The sequence below is a fragment of the Rhinatrema bivittatum genome, chromosome 4, assembly GCF_901001135.1.
Source record: "Rhinatrema bivittatum chromosome 4, aRhiBiv1.1, whole genome shotgun sequence".
NCBI classification, from domain to species: Eukaryota; Metazoa; Chordata; class Amphibia; order Gymnophiona; family Rhinatrematidae; genus Rhinatrema; species Rhinatrema bivittatum.
Genome location: NC_042618.1, coordinates 414,554,030 through 414,571,608, shown reverse-complemented (window position 1 = coordinate 414,571,608; position 17,579 = coordinate 414,554,030). Strand labels below are relative to the sequence as shown.

The following is a 17,579-nucleotide window of genomic DNA, read 5'->3' as shown; positions in this document are numbered from 1 at the left end:
GAAAACCTCCTCCACTTCAGGCCAAAGGACCTGTCTGCAGCATTTGATACTGTAAACCATCAGATTTTACTTCATAGATTAGCTGAAATAGGATTAACAGAGACTTCACTAAACTGGTTCGCTTCTTACTTGACCAATCGGTTCTTTCAAGTTCAACTCCGTAACACCATCTCCGATAAAACTGAATTAAACACTGAGTTCCCCAAGGCTCTACACTATCTGCATCTTTATTCAACATATACATGTTATCCTTATGTCACTTACTTTCCAGCCTCGGACTAACCTATCGTTACACAGATGACATCCAGATTTTACTACCAATTCACGATTCCATAGAAAAAGCCTACGAAACAATGGCACTGTACTTGAAAGTAATTAAACAGTTACTCACACAAATGAGGCTGGTTTTAAATATTGAAAAAACTGAGGTCATTCTATTAGAAAGGAAGACTTCCCCCAGATGCTCTAGGTTGATTTCTCTAAAAGACAATACTAATTTCACGCTGGCAGAATACATCAAGGATTTAGGAGTTATTATCGATCCAGAATTATCTCTTACTAAACATATCTCGATGAAAGTAAGAGAGGGCTATTTCAAACTAATGACATTGAAGCGCCTGAAACCCCTCCTCTCGCAAAATGATTTCCATACAGTCCCACAGGCCTTAATATTTGCAAGCACAGACTATTACAATTCTCTATTTTTAGGTCTCCTTGCCTCCTCCATTCGTCCTCTTCAAGTCCTCCAAAATGCTGCAGCAAGGATTTTAACTGGCAAAAAGAGAACTGACCACATTACTCCTATTTTAATTGACCTGCATTGGTTACCTATTGAATCACAGGTGAAATTTAAAACACTCTGCATTCTGCATAGACTTATTTATGGTGAACAGGTATAGATTGGTTAAATAAAGCTATTACATTGCATGTTCCACAAAGAAATTTACGCTCTGCAAATAAGGGCTTACTATCCTTACCCTCTGTACACTCAGCGCATCTGAACCAAGTTAGGGAGAGAGCATTATCATTGGCAGGACCCAAAATCTTCAACACGCTACCAACTATTCTGCGACTTGAGACCAACTTTAGAAAGTTTAAGCGTGATTTAAAAACTTGGCTTTTTAGCGAGGCATATACAGTTTGAGCTCAGTGTGTTTTTATGCTTCTATTTTATGCCTTTTACTGTTTTAGCCAGTTTCTGTTTGCTTCTAATAATTTTATTTACCTTTTAATCTCTGTTTTATTAGTATACTGTTAGGCCTGAATTTTATGTTTTACTGTAGTTATTTTTATTACTATTATTCTATGAACTTTCTTATTTTATGATTAAGGTGTTTATTTTAAGAATTTTTAGGCCTCACTGATCATATTTACCTTTTAGTTATAATTTTTAATAGTTCTTATTTTATGTACAAGAATGTTATGACCGTATTTGTTTTTATATTATTGATTGTTCTTATTTTTTTACTATGTTGTGAATCGTTACAATAGCTTGTTTTAGTGACGTCTATAAAATCTAATAAATAAATAAATAAATAAATAAATAAATAAATAAATAAAAAGTGGAAGGCTTTCTAGAAGCCACCAGGACCAGAGACATCCTCTGAAAGATCAAGCGGCTGCAGGATTAACCTCTCAACATCCAGGTTGTAAGTGACAGGGGCCTGGAAACTGGGATGCTGCAGCCTGCCTCGATCTTGAGTGATGAGATCTGGGGAAGTCCCCAGACTGATCGGTCTCTGGATGGACAACTCCCGAAGGGACGGAAACCAGGCCTGTCTCGGTCAGTGAGGGAGTATGACAACCATAGTCCCTTTGTCCTCATGAAGGTTCAAGAGAGTCTTCGCCACTAAGGGAATCAGAGGATATAGCAAATGTTGCTTACCTGATGTAACAGGTGTTCTCACAGGACAGCAGGATGTTAGTCCTCACAAATGGGTGACATCGAGGATGGAGCCCACCACGGAAAACTTCTGTCAAAGTTTAACAGAACTTTGACTGGCCCCTACTGGGCATGCCCAGCACGGCACTGACCCTGCAGCCAGCAGGGGTCTCCCTTCAGTCTGATTTTCAAAGCTACAGGCAGTGGCGAAAAAGTAAAAATAAAACGAACCCAACACCGCGGGGTGGCGGGCGGGTTTCGTGAGGACTAACATCCTGCTGTCCTGTGAGAACACCTGTTACATCAGGTAAGCAACATTTGCTTTCTCACAGGACAAGCAGGATGGTTGTCCTCACAAATGGGTGAGTACCGAGCTGAGGATGTCCTGACTTGCACCAAAGGCACCCAACGGCGTGCAACAGGCACAACAACTGGGGTGTAATTTGGGAACGGGCATCCACACCCTACCGGGAGGCGGAAGGGTGTTGGTACATCATGTTGGAAAAAGGTTACGCAAGACAGATTGGCCGAAGATGGAGTCTTGTCTTCCAGCTTTGTCCAAGCAATAGTGGGCTGCAAAGGTATGGAGAGAACTCCAGGTTGCAGCCTTACAGATGTCAGGAAGCGGCACCGATCGAAGGTGTGCTACTGAAGTTGCCATGGCCCTCACAGAGTGTGCTTTAACACGGTCTTGGAAAGGAATGCCAGCTTGCTGATAGCAAAAAAAAATGCAGTCCGCCAACCAGGAGGAGAGAGCCTGCTTACCCACAGGTTGTCCTAACTTGTTAGGGTGGAAAGAGACGAATAATTGAGTGCTCTTTCTGTGAGAAACTGTACGGTCTAGATAAAAAGCTAGAGCTCGTTTACAGTCTAAGGTATGCAGAGTCTGTTCCCTGGAGTTGGAGTGGGGCCTAGGAAAAAAGATAGGTAGTATGATGGATTGATTGATATGAAACTCCGAAACTACCTTAGGTAAAAATTTAGGGTGAGTGCGGAGTACCGCCCGGTCCTGCAGGAGCTTAGTGTAAGGCGGATAGGTAACTAGGGCCTGCAATTCACTAACCCTGCGAGCTGAAGTGATAGCCAAAAGGAATAACACTTTCCAAGTGAGATATTTCAAGTCACAGGAGTGCAGAGGTTCGAAAGGTGGTTTCATTAGACGACCAAGAACCAGATTAAGGTCCCAAGATGGGGCCGGAGGACGTAAGGGTGGCTTCAGATGGAGCAAGCCTTTAAGAAAGCGCGTTACCAGGGGTTGTACTGAGATAGGGACACCCCCGATACCCTTGTGGAAGGCGGCTACCGCACTGACATGCATCCTTATGGAAGAGGTTTTAAGACCTGATTCTGATAGATGCCATAAATAGTCCAAGAATTTAGAGATTGGACAGGAAAGGGGATCAAGGGACTGAGAAGTGAGTGATTTTACTGATTTTGCTGTATCTTTTTATTGATATCACGGACGCTCGCGGCATAGTCAGCTCTATACCCTATCCCACTTTTAACCACCTTGTTCTCAGTTACATGTAAGGGCCCTGCCCAAAAGTTAACCTGTTTTTTCAATGTTATATGTAGGGGTTCTGCCCATTTGTTCCTTTTTAACTGTAAACCGATGCGATGTGTAAACGGTCATCGGTATAAAAGAAACTTTAAATAAATAAAATAAATAAATAAATAAATAAATAAGTGCACCATGATGTGTACCTTTTCCATTTATATGAATAGGATCTTCTGGTGGAGGGCTTTCGCGAAGCAATCAGGACACGAGAAACTGAATCCGAAAGGTTAAAAGGCTGAAGGACTAACCTTTCAACATCCATGCCGTCAGGGACAAGGCCTGGAGGTTGGGATGGAGGAGGCATCCGTCGTTTTGAGTGAGTAGATGCGGGTCCTTTCCCAAGGGAATGTGCCTGCAGATGGAGAGATCCTGGAGTATGGGAAACCACACTTGGCGTGGCCAGTGCGGTGCTATCAGGATCATGGTTCCTCTGTCCTGGCGTAGCTTCACGAGAGTCCTCGACAGAAGAGGAAGTGGAGGGAATGCATAGAGCAGACCGGTTGCCCACTTGAGGGAGAAGGCATCCCTCGGCCGAGAGTGCTGGCTCCGAATGAGAGAGCAGTAATTGTCCACTTTGTGGTTCTGAGGAGACGCAAAGAGGTCTATGTGGGGATAACCCCACTTGTGAAACAGAGAGGTCGCTACCAGAGGATTGAGTGACCACTCGTGTGGTTGGAAGACACGGCTCAGCTGGTCTGCCAATACATTGTCTACTCCCGGGAGGTAGGTGGCCCTGAGGTACATGGAGTGGGAGAGGGCTTCTGCCCAAATCTGCGCAGCTTCCTGACACAGAAGAAAGGAGCCTGTGCCTCCCTGCTTGTTTATGTACCACATGGCCACCTGGTTGTCTGTCTGGATCAAGATTATCTGATTCGATAGGTGAGCTTGGAAAGTTCTGAGCGCGTATCGGATTGCTCGCAGTTCCAAGAAATTTATCTGGTGTTCGGCTTCCTCTCGAGACCAGAGTCCTTGAGTTTGGAAATCGTCCACATGGGCCCCCCAACCGATGTGGGAAGCATCGGTGGTTAGGATTACTTGGGGATCTGGTAGGAGAAAAGGCAAGCCCTGAAGAAGGTTGACTTGAGTTGTCCACCAGGTTAAAGACAGGCGTAGCACTTGTGTAATTGTGACAATGGAGGACAGAGGCTGAAGAGCTTGAATCCATTGGTGTCGCAGAGTCCATTGGGTAATTCTCATGGCTAGTCGGGTCATGGGAGTGACTTGAACCGAGGATGCCATGTGTCCTAGGAGAACGAGGAATTGGCAAGCCGTGGCAGTGTTTTGAGACTGTAGCTGGCGAGCTAGGGATATCAGAGTCTGGACCCTTTGATGAGGAAGGTAAGCCTTTGCCTGTAAGGTGTCCAAGTCTGCCCCAATGAAGGATAAGGTTTGCGATGGGACTAAGCAAGATTTCTCGTAATTGACAAGAAACCCTAAGGAAAGGAGTGTTTGAATTGTCAATTTTAGGGAGGATTGGGCAATCTGTTGGGTGGAGGCCCTGATTAGCCAATCGTCCAGGTAGGGGTAGACGTGGACACCTTCCTTCCTGAGGAATGCTGCTACCATGACGAGGCATTTGGTAAAGACCCGTGGTGCAGAAGCCAGGCCGAAAGGTAGTACTCGATATTGGTAATGGTTTCGGCCCACCAGAAAACGCAGGTACTTGCGATGGGATTGTGTTATCGCAATGTGGGTATAAGCGTCTTTGAGGTTGAGAGAGCATAGCCAATCCCCTCTTTGCAGCAGAGGGAGAAGCGAGCCCAGGGTTACCATCTTGAACTTTTCTTTTTGAAGGTACTTGTTGAGGGCTCGAAGGTCTAAGATGGGACGAAGCCCCCCTGATTTCTTTGGTATCAGGAAGTACCTGGAGTAGAATCCTTTTCCTTGCTGAGAGGGAGGGACGGGTTCTATAGCGTTTGATTGCAGAAGAAGGATTATTTCTTGTTGTAACTGAGCCAAGTGGCTGGTCAGACTCCATGCTTGTAGAGGCGGGGAGTCTGCAGGAAGAGTAGTAAAGTTGAGGTGGTAACCCTGTGCTATGATTGCTAGTACCCACTGATCTGAGGTGATCTGTAGCCAGCGGTCTAGAAAGGTGCACAGTCGACCTCCCACAGGGATGGCTGGAAGAGGGGTTTGGCAAGTGCTCTCTACAGGGAAGTCAAAGGCCCGCCGCAGGCCCAGGGGGTGGGGCTACTGTAGGCCTTTGCTTTCGAGGCTGGCGTGGCTGAGCTCTGTTGGAAGACCATGCAGGTCGAGGCTTAGCCGATGGAGGGTAATACCGACGTGGCCTAAAGAACGACTTTTTAGAGTCTTTCTTAGATGGTTGTTTGGAGGTCACATCAGAAGGAGTGGATGAGAGTTGTTTTAACGTCTCATGGTGATCTTTTAATTTGGCTACTATTTGCTGAATTTGTTCCCCAAACAAGTTGTCACCTAGGCAGGGTAAATCAGATAGCCGGTCCTGGACCTCTGGGCGAAGGTCTGATGATTTTAGCCAAGCCCAACGTCTGGCTGAGATGGCTGTGGCTGAAACTTTTGTGGAAGCATCGAAGATGTCATATGCAGATCTAATTTCATGCTTCCCGGCCTCAAACCCTTTGTTAAGGAGGGCTTGAAGCTGTGGTTGATATTGCTCAGGCAAGGTGTCCGCATATTCTTGCATCTGTTTTAGGATGGCTCTGTTATATTGAGTCATATAAAGCTGATACGAAGCTATGCATGAAATTAACATAGCTCCGTGATACACCTTCCTTCCTACATTATCTAGGAATTTGTTGTCCTTGGTAGGTGGAGTTGAAGAGTGTGGCTTTAGACGCTTAGCTTTCTTTTGAGCTGACTCAACGACGACAGAGCGATGATCCAGTTGAGGCTTTTGAAACCCCGGTGCTGACTGGACAAGATATGTGGAGTCAGCTTTTTTATTGACTGGGGAGACAGATGAAGGAGATTCCCAGTTTTTCTTTAGAAGATCAAGAAACACCTGGTGAATAGGGATGGAAGCGATGATTTTGGGAGCATCCAGAAATTGGAGTAGTTCCATCATCTAGTGCCTGTCATCTTTTTCAGATTGTAGCTGAAAAGGGACTAACACTGACATCTCCTTCACAAAATTAATGAAAGAGAGATCCTCAGGAGGAGAACGCTTTCTACTCTCTGTAGGAGACGGTGGTGAAGGTAAATCCGTGTCAGAAGAGGTATCATCACCCCAGGTATCATAGGGATCATGCGGGGCTTGAATCCCTGAAGCTCCTGGTTGAGGGTCCGAGACATTAAGAGGAACCACCGAGGGTATCGAGTATAATCTCGATGGCATCGGTGCTGCAGGCGGAGCTGGAAATGGCATCGAGGGCTTCGGTGCTGTCGATGGAATCGGTGGAGCCTTGGAATCGGTGGAGCCAAAGGATATATCGGTGGCGAGGGATGAGAAGGCACCGATGGGACCACCCCTGAAGGGGGAATTACGAACGATGTTTCTCCCCCCAATGATAATCCTGTCGGAGACGGCGGTGTTGTCGGTGCTACTGAAATCGCCGATGGAAGGGCTGTTATAAGCGCTTCCATGCGGTGCAGTAGCGGTGCTAGAGCTTCCACCAGTGGCTCGGTGGTCGGTTCCTTCCTCGGTTCCGGAGTCGGTGCCGGTGGAGGTTGGAATTTCTGCATCGCCTTTTCGATGGCCTCCTGGACCAGCCGGTCCAGTTCTGCCCGGAGACCAGGGGTAACGAGACCCGGCTCGACGGGAGAGGGAGGCTGAGGCTGAGCCGGAGGGACCACCATAACCGGTGGGATCACGGCTCCCACACCCCGAGGGGGTGAGGGTTTCCTCGGTGCCTGCGAAAGAGACGTGGACGGTGCCAGGTCTGATCGAGGCTTTTTGGTCGGTGGCTCGGTCTGTACGGAGGTCGATGGTTCTGGATCCTCGACGGGCCGAGACTTGTGCCGTCGATGGCGATGCTTTTCCTTCCGATCCCCTCGCCCATCCGGGGAAGGGACGGGAGTCGACGGCCGGGAAGTCATCGATGGTGGACGGTCACCGGAGGGTTGACGATGATGATGCAACTTCGACGGTGCCGGTTCCGATGACGTCGATGCTATCGATGGCGTTGGGGTGCGAGCATGGAAGAGGAGCCCCATCTTCTCCATCCTGGCTTTGCGACCTTTGGGTGTCATTAAGGCACATTTGGTGCAAGTCAGGACATCATGCTCGCTGCCTAAACACAAAACACAGACCCTATGGGGGTCTGTGACTGACATAGTCCGGGTACAATCAGGACATCGACGAAACCCCGACGCCATGACCCTGGCCCAAAAATTTAGTCGCGGGATTGGTGACTGTCGACAGGCCTCAAGGGCCAAACTCGAAGTAAGTCGACCAAAAACGGCAAAAAACTTACCGGAGTTCCGCGAGATGTAAAATTTGTCAAAGGGAGACCCCTAAGGGGCAAATTTTCTTCAGAATATAAAATTCCGATTTCCTGTCAGGAACGTGGTTAAGAGCTCCTTTCGCCGCGTGGCAATTGCTGCGCAGAAAAAAGAAGACTGAAGGGAGACCCCTGCTTGCTGCAGGGTCAGTGCCGTGCTGGGCATGCCCAGTAGGGGCCAGTCAAAGTTCTGTTAAACTTTGACAGAAGTTTTCCGTGGTGGGCTCCATCCTCGATGTCACCCATTTGTGAGGACAACCATCCTGCTTGTCCTGTGAGAAACATAGAGAAGACTCTTGCTCCAATGACGGGCAAGGGCATTGGAGGCTGATTTGTTGTCTGTCCTGTGCAGGGAACAGAACCAAGGCAGCTTCCTGTTGCATGGGGACACAAACTGATCTTCGTCCAGCTACCCCCAGAGGCAGAATATCCGATTCACTACCCCCGGACCAGGGACTACTCATGGGGTTTAAAGGCTTGTCTCAGCTTGTCTGCTACCACAATCTCAGACCGGCCAGGTACATGGCCCTAATCACCATCATGTGGGACAGGGTCCACGACCATACCTGAACTGCTACCTGACACAGGAGGTACAATCCTGTGCCTCCCTGCTTGAAAACATACCACATGGCAACCTGGTTGCCTGTCTGGATCAGATCAACTTGTGGACAGATAATCTCTGACAGCCCATAGCGCATACCTGATCGCCCAAAGCTCTAGGAAGTTGATTTGACAAGACCGTTCCTGAGTGGACCAAAGATCCTGGGTACCAAGCCTATCTACATTAACTCCCCACCCCAGAGTAGATGCATCCGTGGTTAGGGCAATTTGAGTGGGGATACTCTGAAACGAGATCCCCTGGCCCAGACTGGAAAGTGCCCAGCACCAGGACAATGAGTCCCTGAGAATTGGGGTGACTCGGATGCAATGGTAAAGGTTCTGAGTGGCCTGGCACCACTGTGACCTTAGGGTCCATTGGACTCTACACATGTGTAAACATGCCAAGGGAGCAACATGGATGATTGGGTGTGCCAGGCTGACACCTGCTGGCTCTGTTGAATCTCTGCCGCAATGACGCCATGGCAACAGCCCTCTGGTGATGCAGAAAGGCCTTAGTCTAAGCCAGCGCTTCTCAACCGGTGTGTCGCGACACACCAGTGTGTCGCCAAGCACCGGCTGGTGTGTCGCATGCTCCCGGTCTCTCCCGCTGCTCTTTCTTCCCTGCTGCCGGGCTATCAACACGTTCAAGCCCAGTGGGAACGGCAGCAGTGCTAAAAGAAGGTGTGGCACCCTTGGCTGGCCTTTTCTTCTTCCCGCGGTGTGTGTGAAAGAAAGCATGGGAGTGAGAAGCCTGATTATGTAAGAGACAGCATGGGAGTGGGAAGCCTGTGTGTATGTGTGTGCATGCATGAGAGAGAGACTGGTTGGTAAGGTGACGGTGTGTGTGAGAGAAAGAGACTGGTGTGTGTGAATGTGAGAGAAAAAATGTGATTCAGGAATGAGAAGCCTGTGCAGTGGAGAGCGAGCATGGAAATGAGAGAGAGACTGGTGTGTGTGTGTGTATGTGTGTGTAACAGAGAAAGTGATTATGGGAATGAGAAGCCTGTGCATGTGGCGAGAACAAGCATGGGAGTGAGAGACTGGTGAGTGTGTGTGAGACAGAGAAAGTGATTATGAGAGTGAGAAGCCCGTATATGTAAGTAGAACACGGGAGTGGGAAGCCTGTGTGTGTGTATGGCATGAGAGAAACTGTTCAGGAAGGTGAATGGTGTGTGTGTCAAAGACTGTTTGGGAGATAATTGGTGTGTGAGAGACAGAAACTGGTCATTGGGGCATGACTGGTATGGTGTATGTGTGTGTGAGAGACATGGGCACTGAGGAAGAGGACCATGAGTGTCGAGCTTAGCCTCTACTGCTGCTTCTGCTGTGTGCTACTGCCTGCATGGAAGAGGAGTTGGAGAGCTGCTGGAGGGGGTAAGTAAAGGTGGCTTTTTAAGTTTATTTTTCTTGATTGACTGCCATTTTAATTATTTAATATTATGTGATGTGTCTGCTTTTTTTTATAGCTACTTGCTAGTTCTGTTTTCCTAATAAGAGGTGTAATGGTTTTTAGGGCCTGATTTAATATTTGTAGTGTTGCCTTTTCATAGATAGGGTTGCTCCTGTTTTGAGTGTATTCCATAATACAGATGTAACTGTGTGTGGATTAGTTTATGTGCATTACTACAGATCCTGGGAGTATGTTAGGTCGGTTCTGTGTCTGTTACCAAGATGAGATATTTTACTAGCATGTAAGCGTTTGTATCAGTCTTATTTGTTGTGTTTTCTCAAGAGGACATGCATTGGTGGTAAACTGCTGTCTTTTCATAAGTAGGGCTATTGAGCCTGGAAGTAGAAGGAGTTTGAGTTGCTGTTACTGAGATGACACCAGAACCAGAATATCTTTTTTGTAGGGTGAGTTGTATGAGGAATGTCATAATTCTGCTTTACATCCATTATTGTGGGTCAGGGGGGTTCCCGTGGATGCAAACTATACTTTTACATCTAGCCCCGAGACGATCATGGTTCAGTGTGTCACGCATGTGAGAACCATCTGTCAGGTGTGTCCCGACAGAAAAAAGGTTGAGAACCACTGGTCTATGCCATGTCTAACAGGGCTCCTATGAAGTCCAATTGAGGTGACAGACAGATGGGACTTTGGGTAGTTGAGAACAAACCCTAGCAACTCTAACACCCGAATGATCAAGCACATGGACCTGACATCATTTGTCTAAGACATGCTCTTGACCAGTCAATCATCCAGATATGAGAAGACATGCACTCCCAGTCTGTGGAAGTGCACCACCACCATGGCCAGACATTTTGTGAAGATTTGTGGGTCGGACGTGAGTTTGAATGACAACACCCGGTACTGGAAGTGCTGTGTTCCCACAACAAATCAAAGATACTTCATGTGACTGGGGAAGATCTCAATATGAGTGTATGAGTCCTTTAGGTTGAGGGAGCGCAGTCAGTCCCCTTTTTGCAAAAGGGGGTCAAGGTGCCCAGGGAAAACATCTTGAACTTTTCTCTTTTTAGAAACTTGCTCAAAGCCTTTAGAGGTCTAGGATGGGATGGAGTCCTCCTGTTCTCTTTGGAATCAGGAAGTACCTGGAGTAGAATCCCCATCCTCTTTGCCCTGGTGATATGGGCTCGACCACTCTGGCCGATAAGAGGGAGTTGAGCGCCACTTGTAGTACCTCCTGATGTGCTACTGGCCCCCAATATAAGCATGGAGGGCAATTTGGCAGGACACCCAATAGATTTAATTGGTACCCTTGGCAGATGATGGATAAAGCCCACTGGTCCAAGCTTACACTGGACCACTGGTTCACAAAGAACTGCAGCCTGCCCTCGACTGGAGGGTGCATTGTCCCGGGTACAGGCAACTGGCTTATGCTCCCCTATGGTCCAGTCAAAACGATGCCCCCAGAGTTGACTGAGGAGCTGGCTGGGGGAGCTCTGATGGTGTTGACGGGAGCAAGGAGGCAGAAGATAGTACTTCCTCTGGTGAAAGAAAGACATCCTTGGCCCCGGCAGTCTCCTCGATGAGGAGGATGGGTCTGGCATACTGGCAGAGAGCTGGAGGGTCTCATGGTGGTCCCGAAGTTGGGCCACAGCATCCCTCACCCTATCTCTGAAGAGATTCTTTCCAGTACATGGCACGTCAGCGAGTATTCCTGTACCTCTGGTTGGAGATCAGAGGACCACAGCCATACCATTCTGCAGGCACTGATTCCCAAAGCCGTTTCGAGAAATTCGTAGGTTGAACGGACCTCATGTTTTCTGCACTCCAGACCCTTTTGCACCAGTGACATGAGGGTGGCTTGCTAATGTTGAGGCAATTGCTCAGCCACCTCCTGCACCTGCTTCCAGATGTCCCGCGAGTACTGGCTCATGCAGAGCTGGTAGACAGCAATGCGGGCAATAAGCATAGTGCCTTGTAACACCTTCCCCCCAAGAGCATCCATTGCTCTGTGGATCTTTCCTGGGGGTGCCGAGAAATGGGTTCGAAAGCACTTGGCCCTCCTGATGGCAGATTCGAATGACTGGTGAGGCAGCTGAAGTTTATCGAATCTGGCAGCCTTCTGGACGAGGTAGACCCCGTCCGACTTCTTGTTAACGGGAAGCACTGCGAGGGTGTTCCCATACCCTCAGCAGCAACTCCTTAAGGATCTTGTATACTGGGACCACCACAATCTCCTTAGGAGGCTCCACAACCTGGAAGATCTCAAGTATTTTGTGCCTGTTATCCTCTTCTGTTAAAAGTTGAAATGGGATGGCCTCCGCCATCATCCTCACAAACCCTGTGAAGGTTAAGTCCTCAGGCGAGGACTTCCTCCACTCACCTGGAGAAGGGTTTGACGGGAGACCATCAGACCCTTGAAGAACTCAATCGGATCATTCCCCCAGGGGTTATAGGGACACATATCCTCACTGTATGCCACAGGGGATGGGGCCCTAGGTAATCAGCCTTCGTCCAGAGGTGCAGGCACCAGTAGAACTGGACAGGGGACTATAGGCCTTGGGGTGTCTCTGCTGGCTTTGCTAGAGCTTCCTTCTCAGAGGAATTGGCAACAACTACCAAGCTATGCCTGCATTTTATTTCATTTAAGATGTTTTGTGTCTTATTTTACTTGTGTGTATTTTAAATGATACTATGTATGTTACATTGTAACACACCCTGAACTTGGGAGGGACGGGATATAAATACTTTAAAATAAAAATCAGTAATGGGAGGCATCTGTGCCGCACTGTGCACTGGTGCCGCCCTGGGAATTGGCACCAGCTGTGTCGGTAACGCACCGATAAGCATATTGAGCTTCTCCAGTAGCAGTAGGATGACTGGCAGCACCGGCTCCGATGCCTTTGGTGCCATAGGCCCAATGCCCTGCAGTGCCCGATCCACCAATAGCTGGACTCGATGCTCCAGCTCCTCCTCAAACGTTGCCGATGTTAACACCGACTGGGAGGGAGGAGGGGTGGCCAGATCTTCTTCAGATACACAAGGTGGATCAGCGACTGGCACCAGGACCAGTGAAGACCATCGTGGAACCCTGGTATTGATAGAGGACGAGTCCTCATCACTACAGAGTCACTTCTGGGGCATCGTTGCAAAAGCCACTGCATCACCGTGCCCAGTACTGATGCTTCTTAGGCTTCCCTTCATGCTCAGCCTGGTCTTTCCCTAGTGCCAAGGCCGAAGACGATGAACCTGGTGTCCTCGGCCTGGAGGAGATCGACAACGGTCGGTCTCTGACGTCCCTATCCGCCGACGGCACTGACAGACCTGAGTGCTCCGCTGATGTCAATGGCATAGTGTTCATCGGTGCGGCTCCAAGGTCCATCAATGCCGATGGCTCAGACTTCCTCAACCCAAAGAGTTAAATCCATCTTGTCGAGTCAAAGGCGACGTCCCTTTGGGGTCATTTGGGCGCACAAGCGACAACCCCAGAGGTTATGCTCTGCCCCCAGGCAGAGGACATATATTTTGTGAGGATCCGTAATGGACATGGTCCTTGGGCACCGGGGGCATTGACAAAAACCCAACGTGGCTATGACAAAACAGAAGAAAAAAGGGGCCACAGAAATTAAACGAAGGTGGTGGCCATTGATAACCAGCAGCATCACTTCCATGGGGGAATCAACCATGAAAGACAACTTACCAGAAATGCCGAAAACCCTGACTAGGATACTAAGGAGAGGCACCAAGAGGGACCCAGCAATGGAATGATACTGAAAACCGCAAAAAAATGCCATGAAAAAAGACGTTTTCCACTAGGCCAGAAACAGCCAAAGTGAGCTCAATCAGGCTGCGAGGCTTATAGCTCCACGGAAAAGAAGAGACTGAAGAGGGACCCCACGTGTGGTATAGTGCATGCTAGGCATGCTCAGTGTGCCCAGTCAAAGTTCTAGAAACTCTGACATAAGTTTTCCGCATCGGGGCCCCATCTGATGTCACCCATGTATGAGGACTACTGTACCATCCTGCTTGTCCTTGGAAAAAGACCATGACACACAGTAATCATTGGTTTTTACACTATCTTAATGTTGAAGACTTTATTCTGCTGGAAGCAGGAAAATAAATTAAATTCATACATAGTGTCATGCTTATGGGATCTCCACAAGGTATACCTGTTGAACTTGCTGTCAGCAGCATTACTGCAATATGTCCAAAAAACAATTATTCACTTACTACGGCAAAATCTTACATTATCAACTTTCCTTTTCCTTTCTCCTGAACTTTGAAATATTCAGTATGCAATACAAGTTAACTCACAATAAAATTTACTTGATTCTTGTCAGATACAACCTACAAGGAGTACTACATAAAATAATTTCCATAATAATGGCTGAAAGGTAAAAGTTTCTATTTTTAAATAGTGAATGTATTATTCATTTTCATGGAAACTTGAAATGCTCACCAAGTAACACAGAAAGATAAGTCTCTTCAGCTTTCAATGATTTATTTAAAAGGATTGGAATTCTATTTCTATGTATTTTGAACGTAGCTGCATTTTGACAGTATGTATAGATTTTTCAATGTCTTAACATACTTTCATTTTATGTATGTGGTGGCCTTAATTCTATATTAGCTACTGCATTTAAATGTATGCAAAAACACCTGCTAAATACTGGTATGCCAGACTCCAGTTAATATCCATTAGACAGCAAAATGGTTAATTGTTAATCTTGAGCAGCACCAGTTCAATGACTAATTCCACACAGTGGGTTTACATATGAACTCCGATTTACCTCTTGACCAGCTCTGTTCAATGAAAAAAAGAACTTATTTGGCTCACATAGTTATCGTTATACATTGAAAAATAGAAGCTGAAGCACCTGCTACTCAAGACAAAATGAAAATTTGCTATGGATAGAACAATCAGCTTTTTTACATTAGGAGGTAAAACTGCCAGGCCTATTAATTTCAAAATCAATCTTATTTAAAAAAAATATATATGGTTACATTTTAATTAATTGAAAGTCAAGAGAATAATTAGTAGGTTCTCAATATTCTCTCTCTTACTTGTTATGCACTTGACTATCAAATACAACTTCAAAAACTTCCAAAACTGTTGGTACAAGAGGAATGAAAGAAAAAGGAGGAGTGAGCATTAGCTCCCAGTCAATTTTTTTATTTTTTTATTTTTTTAACAACTTTTCTTTTTTAATGGAACCATTTACTATCTAGTAAACAGAGCCCATTCCTTCTTTCCCTATTTGTAGCATATTGCTTGAGGAAAAGACATTCATAGCTCAAGGTGGTTTACACCTTTAAACATTCATTAGCCTAACAGAGGCATCTGCTATACCCATTGCTTTGTTGGTTCAATTAACTAATTTAATTTATAGTGTGTTCCACTCTCTTACCTTTGGTTCTGTATCTTCCTCTTCATCATCTGGATTAAAGGCTTCAGCACAAACTAAAAAGGAAAAATAGCATTTAATAAAAATTATACTTGAAACCTGCTAAAAAATGATATCAATATTGTGTTGACTTTCATTCAAATCTTGTGTTTACTTTACAATATGTTCCGACTGTGGCCAATCACTAGGAAGTACCTGACAGATCTCAAACAGTAGATTATTACTAATCATTTCTATAGTGCGGTTAGATGTATGCAGTGCTGTATGATTACACATATAAATAAGTCAATCCTTACTCTACAGAACTTGCAATCTACTCAGGACAAACATGACAAATAAGACTTAGAGAGTTTAATTTATTATGGAAATTGGTTAAAACCAACAAGGGCCTGATCAGGCAAACCAGGGGTTAAGATTTAAATCAGCTTCAAAAAGGTAGGTTTTTAGGCTGGATCTGAATAAGATAAAGAGAGACAGGCTCAGGAAGTCTATTCCAGGTGTATGGAGCACCAAGGTGGAAAGCAAAGTGTGGAGTTGGCAATGGAGGAGAAAGAAATAGATAGGAGTGCACAAGAAGGGGTGTAGAGAAAAAAAAAAGGGAGAAGAGGTAATAAGCTTCAGAATTGAGGTCACATGTTGCTGTGCAGAGGGTAGGATGTAAGATGCGTCTCTCTTGGGCAGACTCACCTCTACCTGCCCCTACAGGCACCCCTATCTCAGCTTTTTCATATCTTTTTGCAGATTAAGTGTGGGTCGCAACATTCAGCTCCATTTTTTTTTTTTTTTGCATTGGCAATGTCAGCACGCCTAGTGAGGAAGGAGAAGGAGATGGAGAAGGAGAAGAGCAAGCTGGTATCACCAAAGATGGCCGCTAGAAGCGCAGACAGAGCACGCGAGGTTCAGGCAATGCTAGCAGTATTGGAACTTAAGTCGGGCATAATAGAAGCCTTAGAACCCAAACTGAAAAGAATTGCCGACAAACTTGAGGAGGTTTCGTCATGATGTCAAATTTTGAGTGGAGGATGATTGAGGCAGAACAGAGGATTTCCGACACTCAGGATGGTCTGCAAACCATGCAGTCAGCGGTGTCCATGCTACAGAAGGCCCTGGCCAAGAAAGAGACATGGCTAGAGGACCTGGAGAACAGGTCCAGCCGCAACAATTTGCGTTTTGTTGGGCTTCCAGAAACTCTAGAAGATCGGGAGTTAGTATCCTTTTTGGAATCGTGACTACCCCGTGAACTGAGTCTTTCAGGTAATCGAGGGGAGCTGAACATTGAACGCGCACACAGACTGGGAGCTAAGAGGGAGAATGTTGAGAGACTAGTGGTGATAGCTCAGCTGCTCAACTTCATGTACAAGGCGGAGGTTTTACAAGCGATAAGAGCTGGAAAACAACTAACTTATGAAGGGAAAAAAATCCTTGTGTTCCAAGACTATTTTCCCAAATTAGCTGCACAGCACAGAGATTTTTCTCCTGTCTGTGTTAAATTGTTTCAATTAGGAGTTCGCTTTGCCTTACTATACCCCACCAAACTGTGGATTATACATAAGGAGGAGGTTAAGTGGCTCGCTTCAGCTGCAAGGAAATTTGTAGCAGCGTTGGAATCGCAAGCGCGTCCTGCTTCAAACACTTGAAAAGGGCAGATACATGTGCTATTGGGCTCTGAGGCTCAATTTGATCTAATTTGCGGATGCTACTCTATTTTTAAGAAAGCCCAAATTTCCAGATGGTTAAAAGCATTTTCTTGAATTTTCTTCTCACATAGAAATTATATTTCTTGTTATTCAATGCAAGGGAGTATCTGTTTATGCACCGAGACCTCATTTGTTGAACACAAGTTTGAAATCCAGGATACGCATACTTTTGGTGCCTTAACCTTTACTATTGCATTTCTTTCTTATCCATTGAGGTTGAACACTTTAGCCGGGCCCTTGTCCTGTTTATTTTTCTGTTTTATATTTCCAATGTTGGGCCATGTTGTTCTCTGACTTCAATGTTGAACTTAAGAACCATTGTTTCATGCATTATAAACTGGGAAAATTCTTATACCTTAAGGTCTGAACATGCTATTGGTACAATTTATATGGGGGAGGGTGAGAGGTGAGGTATGCCTCAGCAAGGAACATGATCTTTGAATTTGCAACATGGGGTTAATTGGTATGGGGGATGGAAAGGGAGAGTGATAAGGGTAGGGATCGACATTTTTTTCATTGAGTGGATGACAATGATAATGAGCTGGAATGTCTGCTTGGGGATCTGTAGGTGGCTGGCCTGGAAATTTAGGGGAGAGTTTGTGCTGGGAAGACTC

General features: G+C 46.3%; 1 protein-coding gene across 1 annotated transcript in view; it reads right to left on the bottom strand.

Moving 5' to 3' along the window:
- The window catches only part of PRKAR2A (protein kinase cAMP-dependent type II regulatory subunit alpha), a 394,405-nt gene that overhangs the window by 142,754 nt on the left and 234,072 nt on the right, over positions 1-17,579 (bottom strand). Inside the window, exon 3 of the mRNA XM_029601279.1 lies at positions 15,272-15,324. Within this exon, the coding sequence (XP_029457139.1) occupies positions 15,272-15,324 (53 nt within the window). The remainder of the gene's footprint in view (positions 1-15,271; positions 15,325-17,579) is intronic.